This window comes from Brassica napus, chromosome C6 (genome assembly GCF_020379485.1).
Source record: "Brassica napus cultivar Da-Ae chromosome C6, Da-Ae, whole genome shotgun sequence".
Classification (NCBI taxonomy): Eukaryota; Viridiplantae; Streptophyta; class Magnoliopsida; order Brassicales; family Brassicaceae; genus Brassica; species Brassica napus.
This window is the reverse complement of record NC_063449.1, coordinates 5724948-5745972: the sequence shown is the minus strand read 5'-3', so window position 1 is coordinate 5745972 and position 21025 is coordinate 5724948. Positions and strand designations below refer to the sequence as shown.

At 31.7% G+C, this 21025-nt stretch overlaps 3 protein-coding genes and 1 long non-coding RNA gene across 5 annotated transcripts; 1 reads left to right on the top strand and 3 right to left on the bottom strand.

The window, feature by feature from the left end:
- Positions 1-7703: 7703 nt before the first annotated feature.
- LOC125588297 lies at positions 7704-8030 on the bottom strand. Its single transcript, XM_048759579.1, has one exon. It carries the CDS (start codon positions 8028-8030, stop codon positions 7704-7706), a length of 327 nt encoding a protein of 108 aa, XP_048615536.1.
- A 2498-nt stretch (positions 8031-10528) lies between these two features.
- On the bottom strand, positions 10529-11817 carry LOC125589213. The gene is made up of 2 exons (XR_007325391.1): positions 11389-11817; positions 10529-11290 (listed from the first exon to the last, which is right to left on the bottom strand). It is a non-coding gene; the product is annotated as an uncharacterized LOC125589213 (long non-coding RNA).
- Positions 11818-13858: 2041 nt separating this feature from the next.
- Positions 13859-17633, top strand: LOC111197832 (elongator complex protein 2). Of its 2 annotated transcripts, none has more exons than XM_013846497.3 (8): positions 13859-14136; positions 14250-14337; positions 14719-14804; positions 14911-15064; positions 15139-16266; positions 16348-16568; positions 16646-16823; positions 16918-17633. In XM_013846497.3, the coding sequence occupies exons 1-8, from the start codon at positions 13996-13998 to the stop codon at positions 17394-17396; spliced, it is 2475 nt and encodes an 824-aa protein (XP_013701951.1). In that variant the 5' UTR covers positions 13859-13995; the 3' UTR covers positions 17397-17633. The 2 variants fall into 2 exon arrangements, with proteins under 2 accessions (XP_013701951.1, XP_013701948.1); XM_013846494.3 differs by having other exon boundaries at positions 13860-14136; positions 14908-15064.
- On the bottom strand, positions 17591-20131 carry LOC106405939. The gene is made up of 6 exons (XM_013846499.3): positions 19904-20131; positions 19730-19815; positions 18480-19643; positions 18162-18386; positions 17950-18077; positions 17591-17849 (listed from the first exon to the last, which is right to left on the bottom strand). Exons 1-6 carry the CDS (start codon positions 19904-19906, stop codon positions 17788-17790), a joined length of 1668 nt encoding a protein of 555 aa, XP_013701953.1. The 5' UTR covers positions 19907-20131; the 3' UTR covers positions 17591-17787.
- Between the last annotated feature and the right edge of the window lie 894 nt (positions 20132-21025).

Below are 21025 nucleotides of genomic sequence, written 5' to 3'. Positions count from 1 at the left end.
AAAATAATGCAGTAATTATTAATTACCACTGGTCATCTTGGGCTTTAAAAATTAAAACATTGTGTTCCTTTCCTATGTAGGAACGTTAATAATAGGGAGCGGAAAGATACATAAAACACAGGCTGTAAAACGTTCGTCAAGTGAACAATGATCAATACCATTAAAAGAGGATCATTCTCAAATTATATCCTTAATGAAAATTGCAGTTTTCTCAAAAATACCCTTATTTTTACAAAGAATTAATAAAATTCATTAATGGCATTTAAGTCTTTTGGTTTTGGGCCTACAGATACACCTAAATGGATCTATAAATAATAGGCCTATATATATATTTAAAATATATATTAATTTTAAATTTAATATAAGTATTAATATATTATGAACAATAAATGAATTAAGAAACATGAAAATATTATTTTCTTAAATATACGTATCAATATTCAAAATAGATCATTTGAATATTATACATATTTTCAATACAAACCAAAATCGTATATCCTACACCATATATCATATACATATTTGAATATCATTTTTCAGTGTATAATGTCATTTTATACATAATATTAATATGGCAATTACGAGTGTTCAAGAATATTTTAAAAACTATCTTAAAATAAATTTTTAAATCTAAAATACAAACACAAACTTATAATAGGTTATTAATAACGAAAATAAACTAATATTGTCATATCAATAAGTTATTTTATATTATCATTTTTTATTTAGATAACATGATAAAATTTTATCAAATTCTAATGAATCACTAATTTATGTAATATTAATAAATATATGAGTAATTTAATCAATTTTTTTAAAAAGTACTATAAGATATTTTGTTATCGGATCAATAGTATCAGATCGCGGGTTAATAGTGAGTTTTTAGGTTTTTACCGGGTTATATCGGATTTTTAATTAACAAATTTTTCATTAAATCCGAACATGATTATATACAATGTATCGGGTCTATAGGTTCAAACATGAATCTAGGTCAGATATGAAAACAAATTTTAAAACTCAAACATTATTATAGAACAGCTACCATATTTCGAACAAATACCATATTTTGAAGAGAAAAAAAAACAAATGATAAAAACCTAAAAACTCAATTGTTATGGTTCGAAATGAAAAATAAAGGTAATTTGTAAATCAGTTTTCGATTAATAAATGAAAAACAAACAAACCCGCGCTTTCTAAGCGCGGGTCAAAATCTAGTTAACATTAAGAGTCAATGAGAAAGGAAAATAAGGAAAGAATGTTAAATAAGGTAAATGTATAATGAATTATATAAGCAATGTAATTTATCTTATATATGGTTAGGCTAAGGGGTTACAGTGGCATTATAAGTAAATACATTAGTAATTAGGTGGGTCTTTATAATTAAAACGTGAGAAAGTCTTACAGCTTGACATGTCAGCTCGTCAGTTGTAATTACTTACAAACAAAGGCTAATCACTTCCCAATGTTCCTCAATTAATTTATAAGGGATATCTTAATTTTTTAAAATTTTTAATTAATAGTTTCAATAATAAAATTAACCATATACGTAGTGTTACTAAAGTTAAATCGATTGATACCAATATAATAATGAACACATAATTGTTAAATGTAATATATTTTATACCATTTTGTAGTGCATTTGTTAATTTGGCGTTATACGTTGTATTTTTTTCTAATAAAGGTAAGATGATTAAATTTGCTAGTACATATATGTAAAAAATCAAATGAAATCACCTCATATCTCATTTACTAGAAAAGTCATGATCATAGACATCTATAAATATCAAGAAAATGTCATAGTAGTAACCACAAAATAAATAAAAACTAAACAATGATTGAGAACAAGCAAAAAGTTTATGTATTGACCATGTTATTGATGGCAGTGTTACTATCGATTTCTCAAAATACGAAAGGTAATGCAAATATTCCGCTTGCTCCAGTGTCAGAGGAAGGATTCCTACCAAATCCATTTCAGTGTGTAAACGATGCTAGGAAAGTTCCAAATTGCATAGATGCAGTGAAGAAATTCCAGTTCAAAATTATCACAAAAGAATGTTGCTTTGTTCTACTGAAAGCCCCAGAAGATTGTCTTGGAATGTTATTTCCTATGCGTTTTGTTATTAAAATTATTCTTCAACTTACATGTAGGTTTCTAGGTACATGATTAAGACTATTTTTTTGTTAATCCTATATTTTTTAAACATTCTATGTAACAACAAAATTTACTTATTAGTTATATTTTTTAATAATAATTTTGCTTCATATATAATAAGCAAGCTAATAATGATATCAGCATTAAAATCATGCTTTAACCTTTTTGACCATTTGTTTGTTTGTTTATATATGATGTTTACATTTTTTGCCTATTACTTGTCGCTCATTTAAAAAAATATATATATATTTTTGCTTAGCTATGCAAAATCCCTGTAAATTTCTTTTAATTTTAATTTTTCTATTTATTGAAATACAGAAAATCACTTAGAAATTAATTATTTATTGCAAAACTGCAACTTTAAACAATTGTGAATAATATTGAATTAGTTAAAATATATAGTTCAGCATTTACAACATGGATGATAAAATATAAAATTTTAACATATCCAAATGCGTATTACTTATCTATATTATGACTAGAAAAATATTTATAAAGCTTTTCCTTAATTATAATATTTACTCCTGATATTGATAAATGAAAAAAAATTATGTGCAATGAAAAGTAAAAGATTTATAAGAAATGTTTTTAGTCTTTAAAAACGATAGTATTTTGCAGAAAATGAGAGATAATAGTTGATACCTTATCCCTATTCAAAAAATAACTGTCATGCCTTTATTTTGTGGTGATATTGTTAACATTGCTATCACATTAGTAATAGTCAAATATGTTTCATATTATATCGTAATTAAAAATTATAATTATATTTCTATTTCAACTGTTATATTATTTATTGTTATTTTAATGATCATCTACGATTTATTACCATATTCTAATTTTTTTTCAAAAATATAAATCAACATTAAATGTAAATGTCTAGGTCACAACTACCTTCAAGCTGTATTATCATTATTATCATGTCAGGGCATCATTTTTTTCATTGTGGTGATGACACATGGCAAATCACTTCTAACATAATGTTTAGGGGACAGTAACTTTTCTATTTTTAACAATCTAACATGGTATTAAGAAGTTTTGTAATAAAAAAAACTTGGTTAAGACCTGCGCTATTCGCAGGGTGAAATTGTTTTAAATAAAATTTAGTCAACATATATAATCTACGTGTCTGATTAATGATAAAATATATAGTATAATGTGTAATAATATATAAGAGATAGCCCGAGTAGCAAAATAATTCAGTACATTATTAATTACCACTGCTCATCTTGGGCTTTAAAAATTAAAATATTGTGTTCCTTTCCTATGTAGGCACATTAATAATAGGAAGCGGAAAGATACATAAAACACCGGCTGTAAAGCATTCGTCAAGTAAATAATGATTAACGTTAAGAGTCAATGATAAAGGAGAATAAGGAAAGCAATGTTAAATAAGGTAAATGTATAATGAATTATATAAGCAATGTAATTCATCTTATATTTGGTTAGGCTAAGGGGTTTCAGTGGCATTATAAGTAAATTTTCTAGTAATTAGTGGGTGTTTATAATTAAACCGTTAGAGAGTCTGACAGCTTGACGCGTCAGCTCCTCAGTTGTAATTACTTACAAACAAAGGCTAGTCTCTTCCCAATGTTCCTCAATTAATATATAAGGGATATCTTAATTTTTTAAAATTTTAATTAATAGTTTCAATAATAAAATAAACCATATACATAGTGTTACTAAAGTTAAATCGATTGAAATACCAATATAATAATGAACAGATAATTGTTAATGTAATATATTTTATACCATTTTGTAGTGCATTTGTTAATTTGGCGTTATACGTTGTATTTTTTTCTAATAAAGGTAAGATCACCTCATATCTTATTTACTAGAAAAATCATGATCATAGACATCTATAAATATCAAGAAAATGTCATAGTAGTAACCACAAAATAAATAAAAACTAAAAATGATTGAGAACAAGCAAAAAAGTTTATGTATTGACCATGTTATTGATGGTATTGTTACTATCGATTTTTCAAAATACGAAAGGTAATGCAAATATTCCGCTTGCTCCGGTGTCAGAGGAAGGATTCCTGCCAAATCCATTTCAGTGTGTAAATGATGATAGGAAAGTTCCAGATTGCATAGATGCAGTGAAAAAATTTCAGTTCAAAATTATCACAAAAGAATGTTGCTTTGTTCTACTGAAAGCCTCATAAGATTGTCTTGGGATGTTATTTCCTATGCGTTTTGTTATTAAAGTTATGCTTCAACTTACATGTAGGTTTATTGGTACATGATTAAGAATAATTTTTTGTTAATCCTATATTTTGAAAACATTCTATGTAACAACAAAAATTACTTAGTAGTTATATTTTTTAATAATAATTTTGATTCATATATAATTAACTAGCTAATAATAATATCAGCATTAAAATAATAATTTAACCTTTTTGGCCATTTGCTTGTTTGTTTGTTTATATATGATATTTACATTTTTGGCCTGTTACTTATCGCTCATTTTTTTAAAAATAAAAATATTTTTGCTTAACTACAAAAATCCGTGTAAATTTCTTTTATTTTTATTTTTCCTATTTATTGTAATACATAAAATTACTTAGAAATTAATTATTTATTTCAAAAATGCAACTTTTAATCAATTGTGAATAATATTGAATTAGTTAAAATATATAGTTCAACATTTACAACATGGATGGTAAAATCTAAAATTTTTAACTTATCCAAATGCTTATTACTTATATATATTATGACTAGAAAGTAATTATATATCTTTTGCTTAATTATAATATTTACTCTTGATATTGATAATTAATAAAAAAATTATGTGCAATTAAAAGTAAAAGATTTATAAGAAATTTTTTTAGTATTTAAAAATCGTTAGTATTTCGCAGAAAATTGGAGATAATAGTTGACACCTTATACCTAGTAAGAAAATAACGGTAATGCCCTTATTTTGTGGCGATATTGTTAACATTGCGATCACATTAATAATAGTCAAATTTGTTTCATATTATATCGTAATTAAAATACTAATTATATTTATATTTCAATTGTTATATTATTTATTTTTATTTTAATGATGATCTACGATTTTTTACCATATTCTAAAAACCTTTCCAAAAATATAAATCAACATTAAATGAAAATGTCTATGTCACAATATCTTCAAGCAGTATCATCATTATTAGCATGTCATGTCATCTTTTTTTTCATTGTGGTGATGACACATGAAAAATCACTACTGAAATAATGTGTAAGGGAATGTAGCTTTTCTATTATTAACAATCTAACATGGAATTAAGACGGTTTGTAATAAAAAAACTTGATAATATTTTTATAGCAAAAAGTTTAAATTACTGATAACAAAATTTCCATTGTGCGATGTTTAAAAGTTTTCATAATTTCTAGTTTTAAAAACATTCAATGCAAAATTTAAATTTTAAATACTAAGCCGTCAGTATTTGTTAAAATCTTTATTACCATATTCTAAAAAAAATTCCAAAAATACAAATCAACATTAAATGTAATGTCCATGTCACAATTACCTTCAAGCCATTTCATCATTGTTAGTATTTCATGTCATCATTTTCCTTTCAAAATAATTGTGGTGATGACACATGGCAAATCACAGCTCAAATAATGTCTATGGGACCGTAGATTTTCTATTATTAACAATCTAACATGGAATTAAGACGGTTTGTAATTAAAAAAAAACTTGGTTAAATCTTGCGTATTGCACAGGGTGAAATTATTTAAATAAAAATTTAGTTAACATACATAATATAAATGTCTGATTAATGATAAAATATATAGTATAATGTGTAATGTGTAATATATAAGGGATAGCCCGAGAAGAAAAATAATTCAGTACATTATTAGTCACCATGGGTCATCGTAGGCTTTAAAAATTAAAATATTGTGTTCTTTTTTCTATGTAGGCACATTAATTATAGGAAGGAGAAAAATACATAATCACTGACTGTAAAGCTTTCGTCAAATGAATAATGATTAATGTTAAGACTCAATGAGAAAGAAAAATTAGGAAATCAGCAATGTAATGCATCTTATATTTGGTTAGACTAATTAAGAGGTTTCGGTGGCATTATAAGTAAATATTCTAGTAACTAAGACTTGCGCATTGCGTTGGATGAATATTATATATAAAAAATATTTTATGTATTAATTTATTTACATATTATGCAATAATAAATATATATATTAAATAATTAAAAAATCAGTATTACATATATATAATTAAATTGATGCTAACATATAAATAAATTATATTAATCCAAATAATTGTTTTCTATTTTATAGGATATATAATTAAATTTAAATGATATTAACATATATATTATATTTAAATATTAATGTCTATTAAATGATGCTTTCTATTCATATGGTTTTTTGATCATTTATATCTTTTATAGCAAAAATTCTAAATCACTGATAACAAAATTTTCATTGTGGGATTATTAGTTTTTGTAATTTATAATTATTTTTAAAATTAAGTTTTCAACGTTTGTTCAAAGTAAATTTCGAAATTAAAATATTTATGTATTTTATATGGTATATAATTTAATTTAAAATGATATATATATATAATCTTAATAATTATTAAATGAGACTTTCTACTTATATATTTAGATGGACCAACATATTTCTTTAAGAATTCTAAGAATCATTCTAGTGACACATGACTACAAAAATTAAGATATACGGGAAGGGTTAAAATAACAAATTTACCAAGCTTAATAACTTTTCACATTATAGCAATTTTCACGAGTCCAACCATGTTGCCTTTTAACATGTATAAATGACGATAAATGACGTTCATCTATTATGTAACCACATAAGAATATCATGCAACATTAGAGATAAAAATGACAATATCATAGTATAACAACTTGCTCACGTGTCCAACCATGTTATTTTTTAATTTAAATTGTTATGCCTATACATGATCTTACAAATTTGGTCAGTTAGTGGATAATCCAATACATAAAAAAAATCTGAATATGATTTCCACTATATAATTCTCTATCACTTATGTTTCACCTTTTTCATATTATTTATACATTAAGTATATATATATGTATCCTTGTCATATTCTACAACATTTAACTTGGTTTCTAGCCCATTTTTATGTTTCAGTCAGGATTACTTTGTCCATATAATTGTAGACTTGTAGTGCATATATGTATATTTCTTCTATACAAAAGATTTCTTGGTAAAAAAAAGTTTAAGCAAGAAATCAATAAAGTTAAGCAGCTTTTTGATAAATAATCCGTAGCTAGATTAGCAAACATTCTATGAGTTTGCGGAACCGTCGTCTACACTTCCTTGCATGGATGATGTTTCTTACGTTTCTGTCAATTTCCCTGAAGATAAAAAGAGGAGGAACTGATGTTTGGTTATGAAGCATGTTATTCCTCCGTTTCCATATGCTGTAGACCACCGCCTGAGAAGATAGCAGCCTAAATAGCTTGATTTGATTTGTGTGAGGTCCATGTATCCAGCGAAGTAAGTCTGACAAAGATCGAAACTGAGTCGTGGGCCTTCCTATCCGAATGAATACCTGGTTCTATATCTCAACTGCAAATTGAGAAGAGAGCAGAAGGTGATCTCTGGTCTCAAGTTCAATAGAGCATAGGCAGCAATGAGTCTGAATATTCATCCCCCAGTCAGCTAAGCGCTTCTTCGTTGGCAATCTGTCGAGAGTAGTGATCCACATGTTGAAAGCGTGTTTTGGAACTGCACCCTTGAACCAGACAGTTGAGGCCCAAGCTTTAGAGTCACTGCGCGGTTTGAGAGTTTCCCATGCTTTAGATGAAGAAAAGGAGCCAGCGCTTGTTGATTCTGTTGACCAATAGTATGCATCATTTGCCATTCCCTTTGTTGGTGTATCCATTGTTGTCGAGAAAGCATGGAGGCTGATCTTGGGGATGGCAAAGTCCATACATTGTTGTTGCAAGCATCTTTAACAGAATCAGTGACTGGGATACAGAGACTGCACGGCCCAATAGGTGTCCACACATCGAACCAGAAGCTTGCAGTTTCACCATTTCCAATTTTTGCATATCAGGAAACATGTTGCTAACTCACGAAGTCTCAATATACATCCCCAGTTCCATGACTATGATTGTGTCTTTGCTTGGCTCCAGAAGGAATAGCTGTCTACGCAATGATGGAATTTATGCCAAGCCACCCATAGAGAGCCGCTAGTTGAGAAGAGTAATCAAATCAACCGCAGTAGGAGAGTTTTGTTCCAGAAGGCATAGCTGCATAAACCCAAGCCTCCTTCTGATTTTGGCAAACAGACAGATCTCCAAGCCTTTTTTGCATGACCTATGTGTTCGATATTTCCAGACCAGAGAAAACGGGAACAAAGAGATTCAATTTGCCATATACAAAACTCTTAGGAAGCATAAAAGTTGATGTCCAAAAGTTGACTGTTCATTTATCACTGTGGTTTACTCAGTACGGTTTAGAGACAAATGTTGGCATACTATATTTGTATATTAACCAAAGGTGATTCGTATTTTAAGGTTCTGATGGCTTTGTATATTCGTCTTGAGGTTCTGATACCTTTGTATATTTGTTTGTTATATAAACAAGAAATAACATATTGTAATATTAATATTTGAAAAACAGTAAATGTCAAACTTTTTTTTTTGGTAAAAAAAATGTCAAACCTTGCTACGTGGGTATTTTTTTTATATGGGCACTAAGTGAAAGTCGCGATGCATCGAGCTAAAATGACACACAGTTTAATATGTTTGCTTATGCATCAATTTAAATCCTTTATTTCCATATATTATGAAGTAAATATTGCATTAATTTATATATCTTGCCAAGTAATTGAATATAAAATAAATGTTGAATATATTGTAATTGTTAAAGACACGCCATCATCCCTATATAAAGACAGTTTCTATAATGCTATAAACAATATTTATAAAAACATAAAATATTCTCCTATATATTAATTGAGAAGTCATTTTAGTGATTTCTGCTGATGTGTGACGTGTCGCTCGTAGAAGAGCTTTCAAATAAATCGTCTTAATTTGATTGGTCCATAGTTTTTTATGTTTTTATTTATTTTTAAAAAGTTTGAAAGATCAATATTCTATAATAACTTCTTGCTGAAATGTATAAAAAAAATTATTTATTTTATATATGTTAATAACAGAAATGAGAAATAGAAAGTTAGTAATAAACGATTTTGAAAATAATTAATGAGGCAAACAGATTTATAGAAACATTCTCGTGATAGTTATAGTTGGATTTCATGTTTATAAAAACACTTATTTATTATATGATCTCATTCTGTGAAACTATAGTAAGTATTAATTGAAAGTAATAAATTCATATCATACGTATGAATATATACTTGCTACCATATGTGTTCATATAATAAATAGTGTCAATGATCATCTATACTATTAAAGCAGAATACTTCTTATGAATCTGCTCCTGAATTTTTCTATTAATTACAAAACATTCAATTCCCTTTTCAATTGTTTTAAACGTTTTTCGAAAATGAAAAGCCCAACCAATACCTACTTACATTTTCGTGTTTTTTAAGCCCATTAAGTCGACATTCAATTCTCATTTCAATTGTTTTAAACGTTTTTCGAAAATGAAAAGCCCAACCAATACATCCTTACATTTTCGTGTTTTTAAGTCCATTAAATCGTTTTGAATCCCATTTCGTACTCAGAGATTTACAGAATCAAATCAAATCAAAAAACGATCCCCTCAACTTGAGAAACACGCAGAAAAATATTTTAACTGTTTGACATGGTAACTTGGAAAATGTTAAAATATAGAGAGATTCGATTTTAAAGAGAATACCCCCAACTTTCTCCCCAAGTTTCTCCTAAAACCTAACACCTCGCTTTGAATCCGATCAATATTATAAATAGGCAGCACCGGTTTCTTATTCAAACCCACACCTTCAAACAAACCAAAAAACAAATCAATGGCTACTAAGATGCAAATCCAAGCATCGAAAGATCCTAATGAACAATCGGTCGTCTTCGACAAAGAATGTTGTCTTTAGAGACGTTTTCGATAATCTATGATCCATGTTTTCAGTTTTGTTTTTAGAAAATTGCAGATGATTTGCTTTATTTGCAGACTTTGGTTTTATGTTTTACGTTTCGTTTAAGATTCATAACAGAGCAATAAAACTCCTCTTTGGAACTTTTTGGAAAAGTACGATGTGAGTTTTTGGTGAGGATGTGAAGCCTCAGAAACAAACATATGATCGTTGTTGTTAAAATTATTTGATAGCTATTATTTCTAACACGAAAAATGAACTTTAGGAAAAGTTCTACGCTGCAGAAAGCAATTTAATTCTCCTGTCTACAGATAATAACACCAAATCAATCAATCAAACTCCGGTTTCAATCATAACTACCGATAGTCACTTCCATTCATAGCTTCTAAAATTCTGAAAAATGTTTAATAGTAATTTACAGATTATATCATTGCAGAATGGTTGGATACATGTCATTACATACTTGTGCGCAAGTTTGGTTTGACTTTGCCTCATGTCTTTCATCATCATACAACATATAGACTCTGTTCTGTAAAATTAAGAGAAAACATTAGTTAACCGTTTAGATTTCACAAAATATTAAATATACTATAGTCATTGTATGCGTTGAGGTTACATCTAATAAAAACTTATCTTTTCTCAGGTTTGAGGTTTTTGTGATTGAGGTTGGAGTCGCATTAATAAAGCTCTACCAGTACTCTCTGTCACTACAAGACCTGCACATGAGTCGTAAACATTAATAAGACAACAAACTAAACATATATCATTCAACTTCTGCTTTATAACAGATTAATCAAATTATTCATACACTAATTTGTTAGTGCCTGAAATAAAAAATTAGAATAAATCATAAGAGACTCCAAATTGAGGAACATAGGTTGTACAAGCATAAACATATATCATTCAGTCATTAGCATAAGAGACAGCAAAGAAATTCTTCTGGGACATCAGCGAAAGGAAGTAACGAAGGTGAAAGAAGTTAAGATGCATAATCAATTAAAAGGATTGCCTCTGTTTATTATCCATCTAAAAAGTTGGAAGTTGTTTTTGCTCGGAAATCTTATGTGACCAAGCAAATCACCCATTCATCTTCTTCATCTGTGAATCTGCAGAATAAAACAATTATTATGCCAAGAGGAAAGGAAATCAAATCGAAATTTATGGTTTGCTTATGATTAATAGCCGATTCATGAGAAACATTCACCAAGCAACAGTTTCAATCTTCACCAACGCCCTATCCATCAAGATCGATAGATCTACCCACTGATTCTCTCATCGATTCTCTATTTCAGTTCTAGCGTGTCGTCGATTCCTCAAAGAAAAATTGGATCGAGAATTTTTTTTTTTTTACTTTCCCTTTTCTGTTTTTTTTTTTAAAACCAAACGGCCACAAAAACATAGATTTTGACATAACAGATTTGTTGCTCTCTTTGGGCAATTATCGCTCATTTTATCTGACAAAAAACAAATCCTAACCAAACCAAAGCCCAACAGTGTTTTCTTTTAAAACCAACTATAAGCCAATTTAAATACATAATTATTATTAAATATTTCTGTTATTATAATTTAAAAATTATGCGTGAATTAAAAATATGAAGAATGAAAAATGAAATGTCTATTACATTTTTCATATAATATTTATTTAATAAGTTAAATTATAAATAAATAACCTTACCAAATATATCATCACAATATGATTAAATTTATTGAGTAGAAGTTTACCATTTTAAAATCTTTTAACTAATTAATTAGTTCACGAACAAACATTTTTATTTTTAATAATAATAAAAAACATAAAGAAGACAATATTATAAAAATTGACTATAAACAAATAAAAAAATCTATTAAAATATAGATTAGACAAATATTTATTAATTTAAATGAAATTTTAAAAAGAAACGATCCCGCGCTTTAAAAGCGCGGATCAAAATCTAGTTAGTCCATTATAATATAACCTTAACCGACTAACGTGATAGTAACCTCTATGTATATATTATATTTTCACCCTATACACAACAACACTAAACTAGAGTTATTTTAGCCATGTCTCTTTTTTTTTATTAATGTCAAGGATTTGTAGTGTTTATGTAAAACTCTTCGACATATTGATTGTTGTGTTTATGTAAAAAAATATTAATGTTTACCGTTAAAAACATATATGTTGAATCACTTGAGGCTATATTATCCAATGACAAGGTGAATGTTTTTTTGTTTGTGAAAAACTATATTTTGTTGGAAGTGTATTGTGGTTTTCTAACACACTTCTTCTGTATTTTATGTACTAAATCAGGACTACAAAATACAAGTTTCTATTTAAAATGAGACTGTCAACAAATATGAACCATAGCTGACTAATGGTGTTAACTGGATTCAGATCTCGAAATTTGATATTTCACGTGCAGATGAAAATAACATAACCGCAGATGAAAATAACATAACCACTGGCCATTTTTGCAAGATTTCTTTAAACAAACTGATACTATTTTTTGGCGTTCATGTCCTATCTAATAGTCTCTTTTTGATTTTAAAGATTTTGGTGAGATATTTGAACTAGAATACGACACCAAATACTTGGTTGGTAACTACTTTATCATTATTAATCTTTTACTTCAATATCTTTTTTACTCCTTTGACAATAATCATTGTATTGTTTTCAGATTTAATAGGTTAAGTGATCAATGTTAGTAAGCTTAAATCACTTGGTCCATATCTATATGGAATGTATGTGAAGACGATAAGTTTTTGACTCCGTGACACAAGTTAAAGTTTTTTATTGGTCATGTGAATATATGATTTAATTGGTCAAGTTATAAATCAAAAATATCATGTGGTTTACCCTTTATATTACAGTGATTTTATCTTAATTTATTTGTATATGGGGGTGATTTTATCTCAAAAAAAAATTGTTGTAAACATTGATTTTTAAGGCATGAATCAAAATATTATTATATATATTTTACGTTTTTCTTATTTTTATGCTTCAGCTACTAATATTTGGATGTAAACAATTTTGCTATATATATATTAAATGGAAATCACTTAAGTGACTTTTGTTTAGATCTCATTCATAGTTGAAACCTTAAAAATTATCATAGTTTAATTGATTGATAATTTTTTAATTTATTTTAATTAAATTAAAAAATGTAAGTTTAGAACCAATTAAAATATTTTTTCCAAATGATCCAAGTAATATCAAACATAGTTATTTATAAAAACTTACTGTAGAAATCCTAGAAAGTTTAGAAAAAAATAATTATTATTCAAAGTCCATAAAATTATAAATCATTTTCATATATAAAAAATAAAAACGATGTTGATCTGAATAAAAATAATTTTTTGTTACATTAGAAATTTCATATGTTTACACTTAAGATTATAGTTTCAAATAAAATTAACATTTAATTTTGAATAAAAATATAATTAGTTTCATAAAATTATAATATATTATGTTTTTATAAAATATTCGAACCCGCAAAATTGCGGACCACCACCTAGTTGTTCTATAAATTTCACTCCGCCTGTGGATCATCTATCACCTAGTTATTATTATTGACTAAAATAACTCATAAAAATTGTCTTGAAACAATAACTAATACATATTGTAATAAACTTTGGGCCCAATATTAAAGCCCAGCAAAATACTCCCTCTCAGAACTCGAAAGTAATAAACCCTTGTTAGTCTCCGAAATTTTCAGCCTGTTTACATTCCCGGCGATATTTTCCGCCGCCGGCGATATTTTACTTGTATACGCACCAGAAACAGAGAAGAAACTCCGTAATCTTCAGATCAAAAGCCACCCTTCTGATAAAGATGTCGGAAAACACCGAAGTGGAAGCGAAGAGAGTGTTCATAGGAGCAGGATGCAACAGAGTCGTCAACAACGTCTCTTGGGGAGCTTCTGGTCTCGTTTCCTTCGGTGCTCAAAACGCCGTTGCTATTTTCTGCCCTAAGGTCTCTCTCTTTCTCTCTTTCTCTCTTTCACTCATCTTCAAGAACCCTTTTGTTGTTCTCTCAATAAGCAAGATGTAACATTTTTTCTCTTGTTTTTTTTTTTTCTCTTTCAGACAGCCCAGATTCTTACAACGCTTCCAGGTCACAAAGCTTCTGTCAATTGCACTCATTGGTTACCTAGTTCCAAGTTTGCTTTCAAAGGTACCTTCTTGCTTCTGCTTCTAGCTTACTTGCTGAACTATTTGTGTTTGGGATCTCTTGCATTGCAAAGGAAGATACTTTTGATATTGGAGGCTTTAGTTCTTCTTATATGACTTATCTATTAGATCTAAGTGTGCTCCTTTTATCATAAAGAGAACTTAGACTGTAGGATTCGTGAGTTACAGCTAGCACTACTAGACACTTGTTTAGTAAAATGTGAAGTGTATATGCATTCAGATTTCTATTTATAGTCTCTATTTACCGGTTTGGTGGTTTAGTTGCTGTGAAAGATCAAACTTTATGGAGAATTTAAATATAGATTGCAGGAGAAAATCATCGAATGATTGATTAATCCCTTGAAATGAATATGATTTTCTGCAGCCAAGCATTTGGACCGGCATTATCTGCTCTCAGGTGATACAGATGGTGTCATCATCCTTTGGGAGCTATCAACTAACAGTAACAATGTAAAATTTCCTTCAATCTCTCAAATCTCAATTGAGTTTATCTCTACAGTTTCTGTATTATCTCTGATCCTTGTTAACATGTCTTGTTTGATTTTACTAACAGCAGTGGAGACATGTACTACAACTCCCAAGGTCTCACAAGAAAGGTGTAACTTGCATCACCGCGTTTATGTGTTCTGAAACCGATGCAATGTTTGCTTCTGGTTCTTCAGATGGAGTTGTGAATGTCTGGGATGTTTCTTTTCCATCCCAGCCTAGTGGTACGCATTAAAGTTAAACAAGTGTATGTCTTTTAAAGCATTATCTATAATTCATAATGTGTTATTTGTTGCAGAGGAGTGTAAAGTTTCGTGCTTGGACTCCATCTCTGCTGACTCCAAAGCAATTGTAACGCTTTCGTTAGCGGAGCTGCCTCAAAATCCTGGAAGATTCACCCTCGCCATGGGTGGATTAGACAACAAAATCAAACTGTACTGTGGAGAAAGAACGGGGAAGTTCACTTCTGTCTGTGAGCTTAAAGGCCACACGGACTGGATCCGAAGTTTGGACTTTTCATTACCGTTACACTCAACAGATGAACCCACCAATAGTATCATGCTTGTGAGTTCTTCCCAGGACAAAGTCATTCGAATCTGGAAGCTTGTGTTAGTAGGTGATGTTGGCTCATGGCAAAGAGAGATCACTCTGGCTTCTTACATTGAAGGTCCTGTTTTTGATTCAGGGAGGTTCACGTATCAGGTTTCAGTGGAATCTGTTCTTATTGGACATGAAGATTGGGTCTATTCCGTGGAGTGGCAACCTCCAGTGGACTGCCACCAACCATTGAGCATTTTATCGGCTTCAATGGACAAGACGATGATGATTTGGCGACCTGAGAAGAAAACGGGTGTGTGGGTGAACGTTGTGTGTGTAGGAGAGCTTAGTCACTGTGCTCTTGGCTTCTACGGTGGCCACTGGAGCCCGGATGGTGTGTCGATCCTGGCTCATGGGTATGGTGGATCTTTTCATCTCTGGAGAAATGTTAGTAGCAGCAAAGAGTTTGAAAACTGGCAGATGCAGAAAGTCCCTTCAGGTCATTTTGCTGCTGTGACTGACATCACGTGGGCTAGAACCGGCGAGTACTTGCTATCCGTGAGCCACGATCAGACCACTCGGGTGTTCTCATCATGGAAGAGCGATGAGGAGAATGAGCATTGGCATGAACTGGCTCGTCCTCAGGTTCATGGTCATGACATTAACTGTGTGGCTATAGTTCAAGGTAAAGGCAACCACCGTTTTGTAAGTGGAGCAGAGGAGAAAGTTGTGAGAGTTTTCGAGGCTCCTCTGTCTTTCTTAAAGACACTGAAACACACTTGTGCCGGAGGAGAAGGAAGCTTCCCTGAGGATTTACAAGCAGATGTGCAGGTCCTTGGCGCAAATATGTCTGCTCTTGGTTTATCTCAGAAACCTATCTACTTACACTGTGAGTGATTGATTCAACTCCTGTCTAGCTTTTAACCAATACGGTCTTGAGATTTCATATTATTTTTTATTTTGTGTGTAGCTTCTAGTGAACCGTTGGAGAGAAATGGAGGAGGAGAAGGTTTGGAGACATTTGAAACGGTTCCAGAGGCTGCTCCAGTGGAGTTGAAGGAGCCTCCAATCGAAGACCAGCTTGCGTTTCATACTTTATGGCCTGAATCTCATAAACTCTATGGTCATGGTAATGAACTCTTTTCTCTCTGCTGCGACCACAACGGAACCCTTGTTGCTTCATCCTGTAAGGTAAGCTAATATATGTTTGCACTTGCTCCATCTCCCCTATACATATTTGACCGAGCATGAACCACAAACTTGTTCAGGCTCAGTCTGCTGCCATGGCGGAGATATGGCTATGGGAAGTTGGGACATGGAAAGCTGTTGGTCGTTTGCAATCCCACAGCTTGACAGTGACACACTTGGAGTTCTCTTATGACGACACTCTGCTCTTGTCCGTCTCCAGAGATCGTCACTTCTCAGTGTTCTCTATCCAAAGAACAGGTAAAACCTTGAACTTTGAAGCTTTTAGTCTTAGAGTGTCAGTATAGTCATCTAAGTCTTATCTATTTTTTCTTCTTTGGTCATTTCTGTTCAGATGATGGAGATGTTAGTCACAAACTCATGGCAAAGGTCGAAGCACACAAGAGGATCATCTGGGCATGTTCATGGAACCCATATGGCCATCAGTTCGCAACTTCATCAAGAGACAAGACTGTGAAGATCTGGTCCATCGAGAAAGACGCTCACGTCAAACAGGTTCTTGCCTTGCCTCAGTTCGGGAGCAGTGTCACAGCCGTGGCTTGGACGGGACTAGACCAGAAGGAGAAGAGCGGGTGCATAGCTGTTGGGATGGAGAGTGGGCTGATTGAGCTGTGGAACATAAAGATTAAAGAAACAGAGGAAGAAGGTACAACGGCAACAGCAGCTCTTGCTCTGAGGCTTGAACCGTTAATGTGTCATGTCTCGGCCGTGAACCGGTTAGCATGGAGACCAACCGAGAGTAACCAGAGTTTGCTGAGGTTAACTTCTTGTGGGGATGATAATTGTGTGAGAGTTTTTGACTTCAAGTTCTGAGCAACACAGAACAGCTTGTACTGTTTAAGATCATGGCTAAAACTCTCTTTCCCTATACTGTTATTGTACTGTTTAAGATCATGACTTCAAGTTCCGGTTGATAAAAAACAATCAACTCTTAGTAATTGCAGAGAATGATATCATGCTGTAATGTTAAGAAAGAATGTGAGTTAATAGGTTTTGATATCATGCTACTTGATGTAATTTTCCTGTAATTTTAATACTCATTCTTTCCCATACTGGTTGTAATCATACAGTTCTCACTAATTTGATTAATTGGTTGCATGAATCCACCTAACAGACAATGCCATCTCGTTGTAGATTTTATACAGAACCTGGCCAACTAGCAAAAATTCGACAACCAAAACCGTCAAAGGTTTGAGCCTAGTGACTAATGTCCAGAGGTCTTTCTGCGTCTGAAAACGCCCCACAGGTACTCCTTTGAGTGAAACTCTGCAGACAGAAAACTCAGCCTTCTTAGCTTTAACAACTTCAAGAGAATCATAAATGAACAACCTGTAGAAATTTAAAAAAAACAAACTTATAGACTTACTCCAGCAAGGCAGTGGTAACTGATAAGAGGTGAAAAGTAGAAGTTCCGCATCGTCAAGCAAGCATCTCATCCCCAAATCTTTCTTCTTCATTTCATCAACAAGGGAATAGTAAACACTTTCACCGTTACTGGAAAACAGAAAAGGTAAGGTCGACACACTTAACAACATATGCATAGGGAGAAACAAAATTTGGATGTCTGAGACAGCACACCTATCATGGGAAGGGAAGAAGTAAAGCGCGATACTGTCATCTGTAGGTGGTCCGTTCTTGAGAAAGCTAGGTGGCCATATCTCCAACCTTGGAAGCATTTCAGCAGATAAGCGAGTGTGTAATGAACTTGCCTTCTCATAGACTCTAGGGCACGCTAAGGTTGATAAATGAGCAACGAGTCCATGAATGCTACAATTGTTTCCTTGTTTTACAGTTACCGACCCTCTACATATTAACAAAAAAAAAAAAAACAGATCAGAACTCAAGTGATGATGATACTAAGATGCATAAAATAGAGAGGAGTGTGTTTTACTTTACCTCCACACCGGTGCACAGATTGGTTGCGCTCTACCATTATTCAGTGCCGGAATCACCTCGTTTGTCTGAGGCATATTTGATTCAGCTTCCTTGCAAGAACTGTTAATGGCAGGTAGCTCCATATTTTCACTAGTAACTTGTATGTTGCCAGAACTTAATCTTCTCTTTTTGCTGGTGGTACAAGAGTTGTCATCTGGCACATTAGTTGAGTTACCACCTTCAGAGACTGATGCTCCATTTGTCTCTAACCCAGCCAGTTCATGAGGTTTCCTGCTAGCTGAGCTTTCTTGTGCCTTTGCCGGTTCAACATTGTCTGTGTCACAGGCCACATTGTCTTTAGCAGCTAAAACCGGTGCAGTGTGATTGCTGCTCTCCTCATTTGTCTTCTTCTTCTTTTTCTCACTCTTCTCACCAATCAATTCATCAGATTTTTTGTGCTTCTTAGACTCCTTCATAGCTTCAACACTGGCAGTATCCTGATGTCCACATTCCACAGCATTTAGAACCGGCGAGGGGTGATTGCTGCTTTCTTGGCTCCTCTTCTTTTTCGCACTCTTCTCCAAAACAGATACTTCATTTCCTACTAAAACATTCAATCCCTCAGGTTCTCTGCTTTTCGAGCATTTACGCTTCTTAGACTCCTTCATAGGCTCAACACTAGTAGTACCCTGGAGCCCATGGCCCTCAGCCTCTAGAACCGGCGAGAAGTGATTGCTGCCTTCTTCGTTCTTCTTATCCAGTCCCTTGTCAGTCGTCTTCTTCTTCTTCTTCTTTTTCTTCCCACTCTTCTCCAAGACAGATGATTCATTTCTTGCTAAACCAACCAATTCATCAGATTCTCCATTCTCTGACCCATCTTGCTTCTTAGACACCTCCATGGTCACAACAATGGCGTCATCTGGAAGGGAGTGAGTAACAATCTTTCTTTTCTTCTTCTTTTCGTTCCCAATCATCTCCAAGACAGATTCGTTAGATTTGCTGCTACCAGGGATTCCTCTGGTCTCATGCTCCTCCATTGTTGGTGGTGAAGAAGACACATCTAGAGATTCAACTTCTTCAAGCTCAACTTGTATGGAATCAGAGGCAGTGTCACTCTCATCACAGTCGGAACAGAACCAAGTTACATAGCCATCTATAGGAACCGGCGTTATACCACAACAATAGCTGCAAAAGAGGGAACTCTAAATCACAAATCAGCCAAAACACAAAACAAAAACCACAGGGGATAGATGGATGGATATACTCCTCACCGATGCACAGCGGCAAGTTTACAAGAGTCACAGAAAATGAGTGCTTCCACCCAACCTTCGTCCCCACAAGTCTCACAAACATTCGCCTGACCAAAAAGATCAAAACTTTATAGCCAAATCTTACAAATCTCGTGTGAAAATCAGCACTGTCGAGACACAGAGAGAGAAAGTTACCATCTTTAATGCAAAATTCAGATTAGGGCTTTGTGTGTTAGTTGTGGTGGTGGTGTGCGTAATGGTTAGGTTGTGTAACTCGCCGTGATGAAGAGAGTTCCGTTAAAAGAAAGCAGAACTCAGATTTCGCTGTCACTTTCGTTCAAATTTTGGTCTGGTAGAACAATTTCTTGTAACTTTGCAATTAGGGTGTTCAGACATATTTCCCAAGCGTTTCTTTTATCAGGGACTTGAGAAATATATATATTGTTTCCAGATATTTTAATTGGGCCTGACAATATTCAAATTCATAGCTTAGTAATGGGTTTGCTCTAGAAAAAAATCTATACTAATAAAAGAGACTTTTGAGGCTCTATAGAACATGCACATCAGCAAAAAACCTTCTCGCGAAAGATGACACGTGTCATAAAATATAGTTTTACATTTTAATATTACTAATTTTCGAAAATTATAAATAATATGTAAACATACAGCATAAATCCTTACTAATAAAAGGGACCTTTTGAAGCTCCATAGAGCGTCCACATCAGCAAAAAAAAATTATCCCGAAAGATGACATGTGGCATAAAATATAGTTTTACATTTTAATATTACTAATTTTCTTACTAATAAAAGGGACCTTTTGAGGCTCCATAGAGCGTCCACATCAGCAAAAAAAAATTCTCCCGATAGATGACACGTGGCATAAAATATAATTTTACATTTTAATATTACTAATTTTCAAAAATTATAAATAATATGTAAACATACAGCATAAAAAATGGAAAAACTACATTAAACATATGTAAGATTACCATTTTATATTTTTAATTTTAAAAAATAATATGTAAACATACAACATAAAAAATGGAAAAACTACATTATACATATGTAAGATTACCGTTTTTCACTAAAAAAAAGACGGCTTATCTCCATAATGTAACATTACTATTTTGTAAAAAAAAACATTATATATAATTTTGAAAATAATAAATAATATGTAAACATACAGCATAAAAAAAGAAAATACTACATTAAACATATGTAAGATTACAATTTTACATTTTAAAATAACAATAATATGTAAACATACAACATAAATAAAATAGAAAAACTACATTAAACATATGTAAGATTACCATT

What these genes read in the sequence shown, in the direction of transcription:
- LOC125588297 (XM_048759579.1), bottom strand. Translation starts at nt 8,030, where the DNA reads ATGGATACACCAACAAAGGGAATGGCAAATGATGCATACTATTGGTCA.
- LOC111197832 (XM_013846494.3), top strand. Translation starts at nt 13,996, where the DNA reads ATGTCGGAAAACACCGAAGTGGAAGCGAAGAGAGTGTTCATAGGAGCA. An exon ending in TTGCTATTTTCTGCCCTAAG is followed by an intron (nt 14,137 to 14,249) that starts GTCTCTCTCTTT and finishes TTTCTCTTTCAG; the next exon opens with ACAGCCCAGATTCTTACAAC. An exon ending in GTTCTCTATCCAAAGAACAG is followed by an intron (nt 16,824 to 16,917) that starts GTAAAACCTTGA and finishes ATTTCTGTTCAG; the next exon opens with ATGATGGAGATGTTAGTCAC.
- LOC106405939 (XM_013846499.3), bottom strand. An exon ending in ATCTGTGCACCGGTGTGGAG is followed by an intron (nt 18,387 to 18,479) that starts GTAAAGTAAAAC and finishes GTTAATATGTAG; the next exon opens with AGGGTCGGTAACTGTAAAAC. An exon ending in TTCTTCCCTTCCCATGATAG is followed by an intron (nt 18,078 to 18,161) that starts GTGTGCTGTCTC and finishes TCTGTTTTCCAG; the next exon opens with TAACGGTGAAAGTGTTTACT.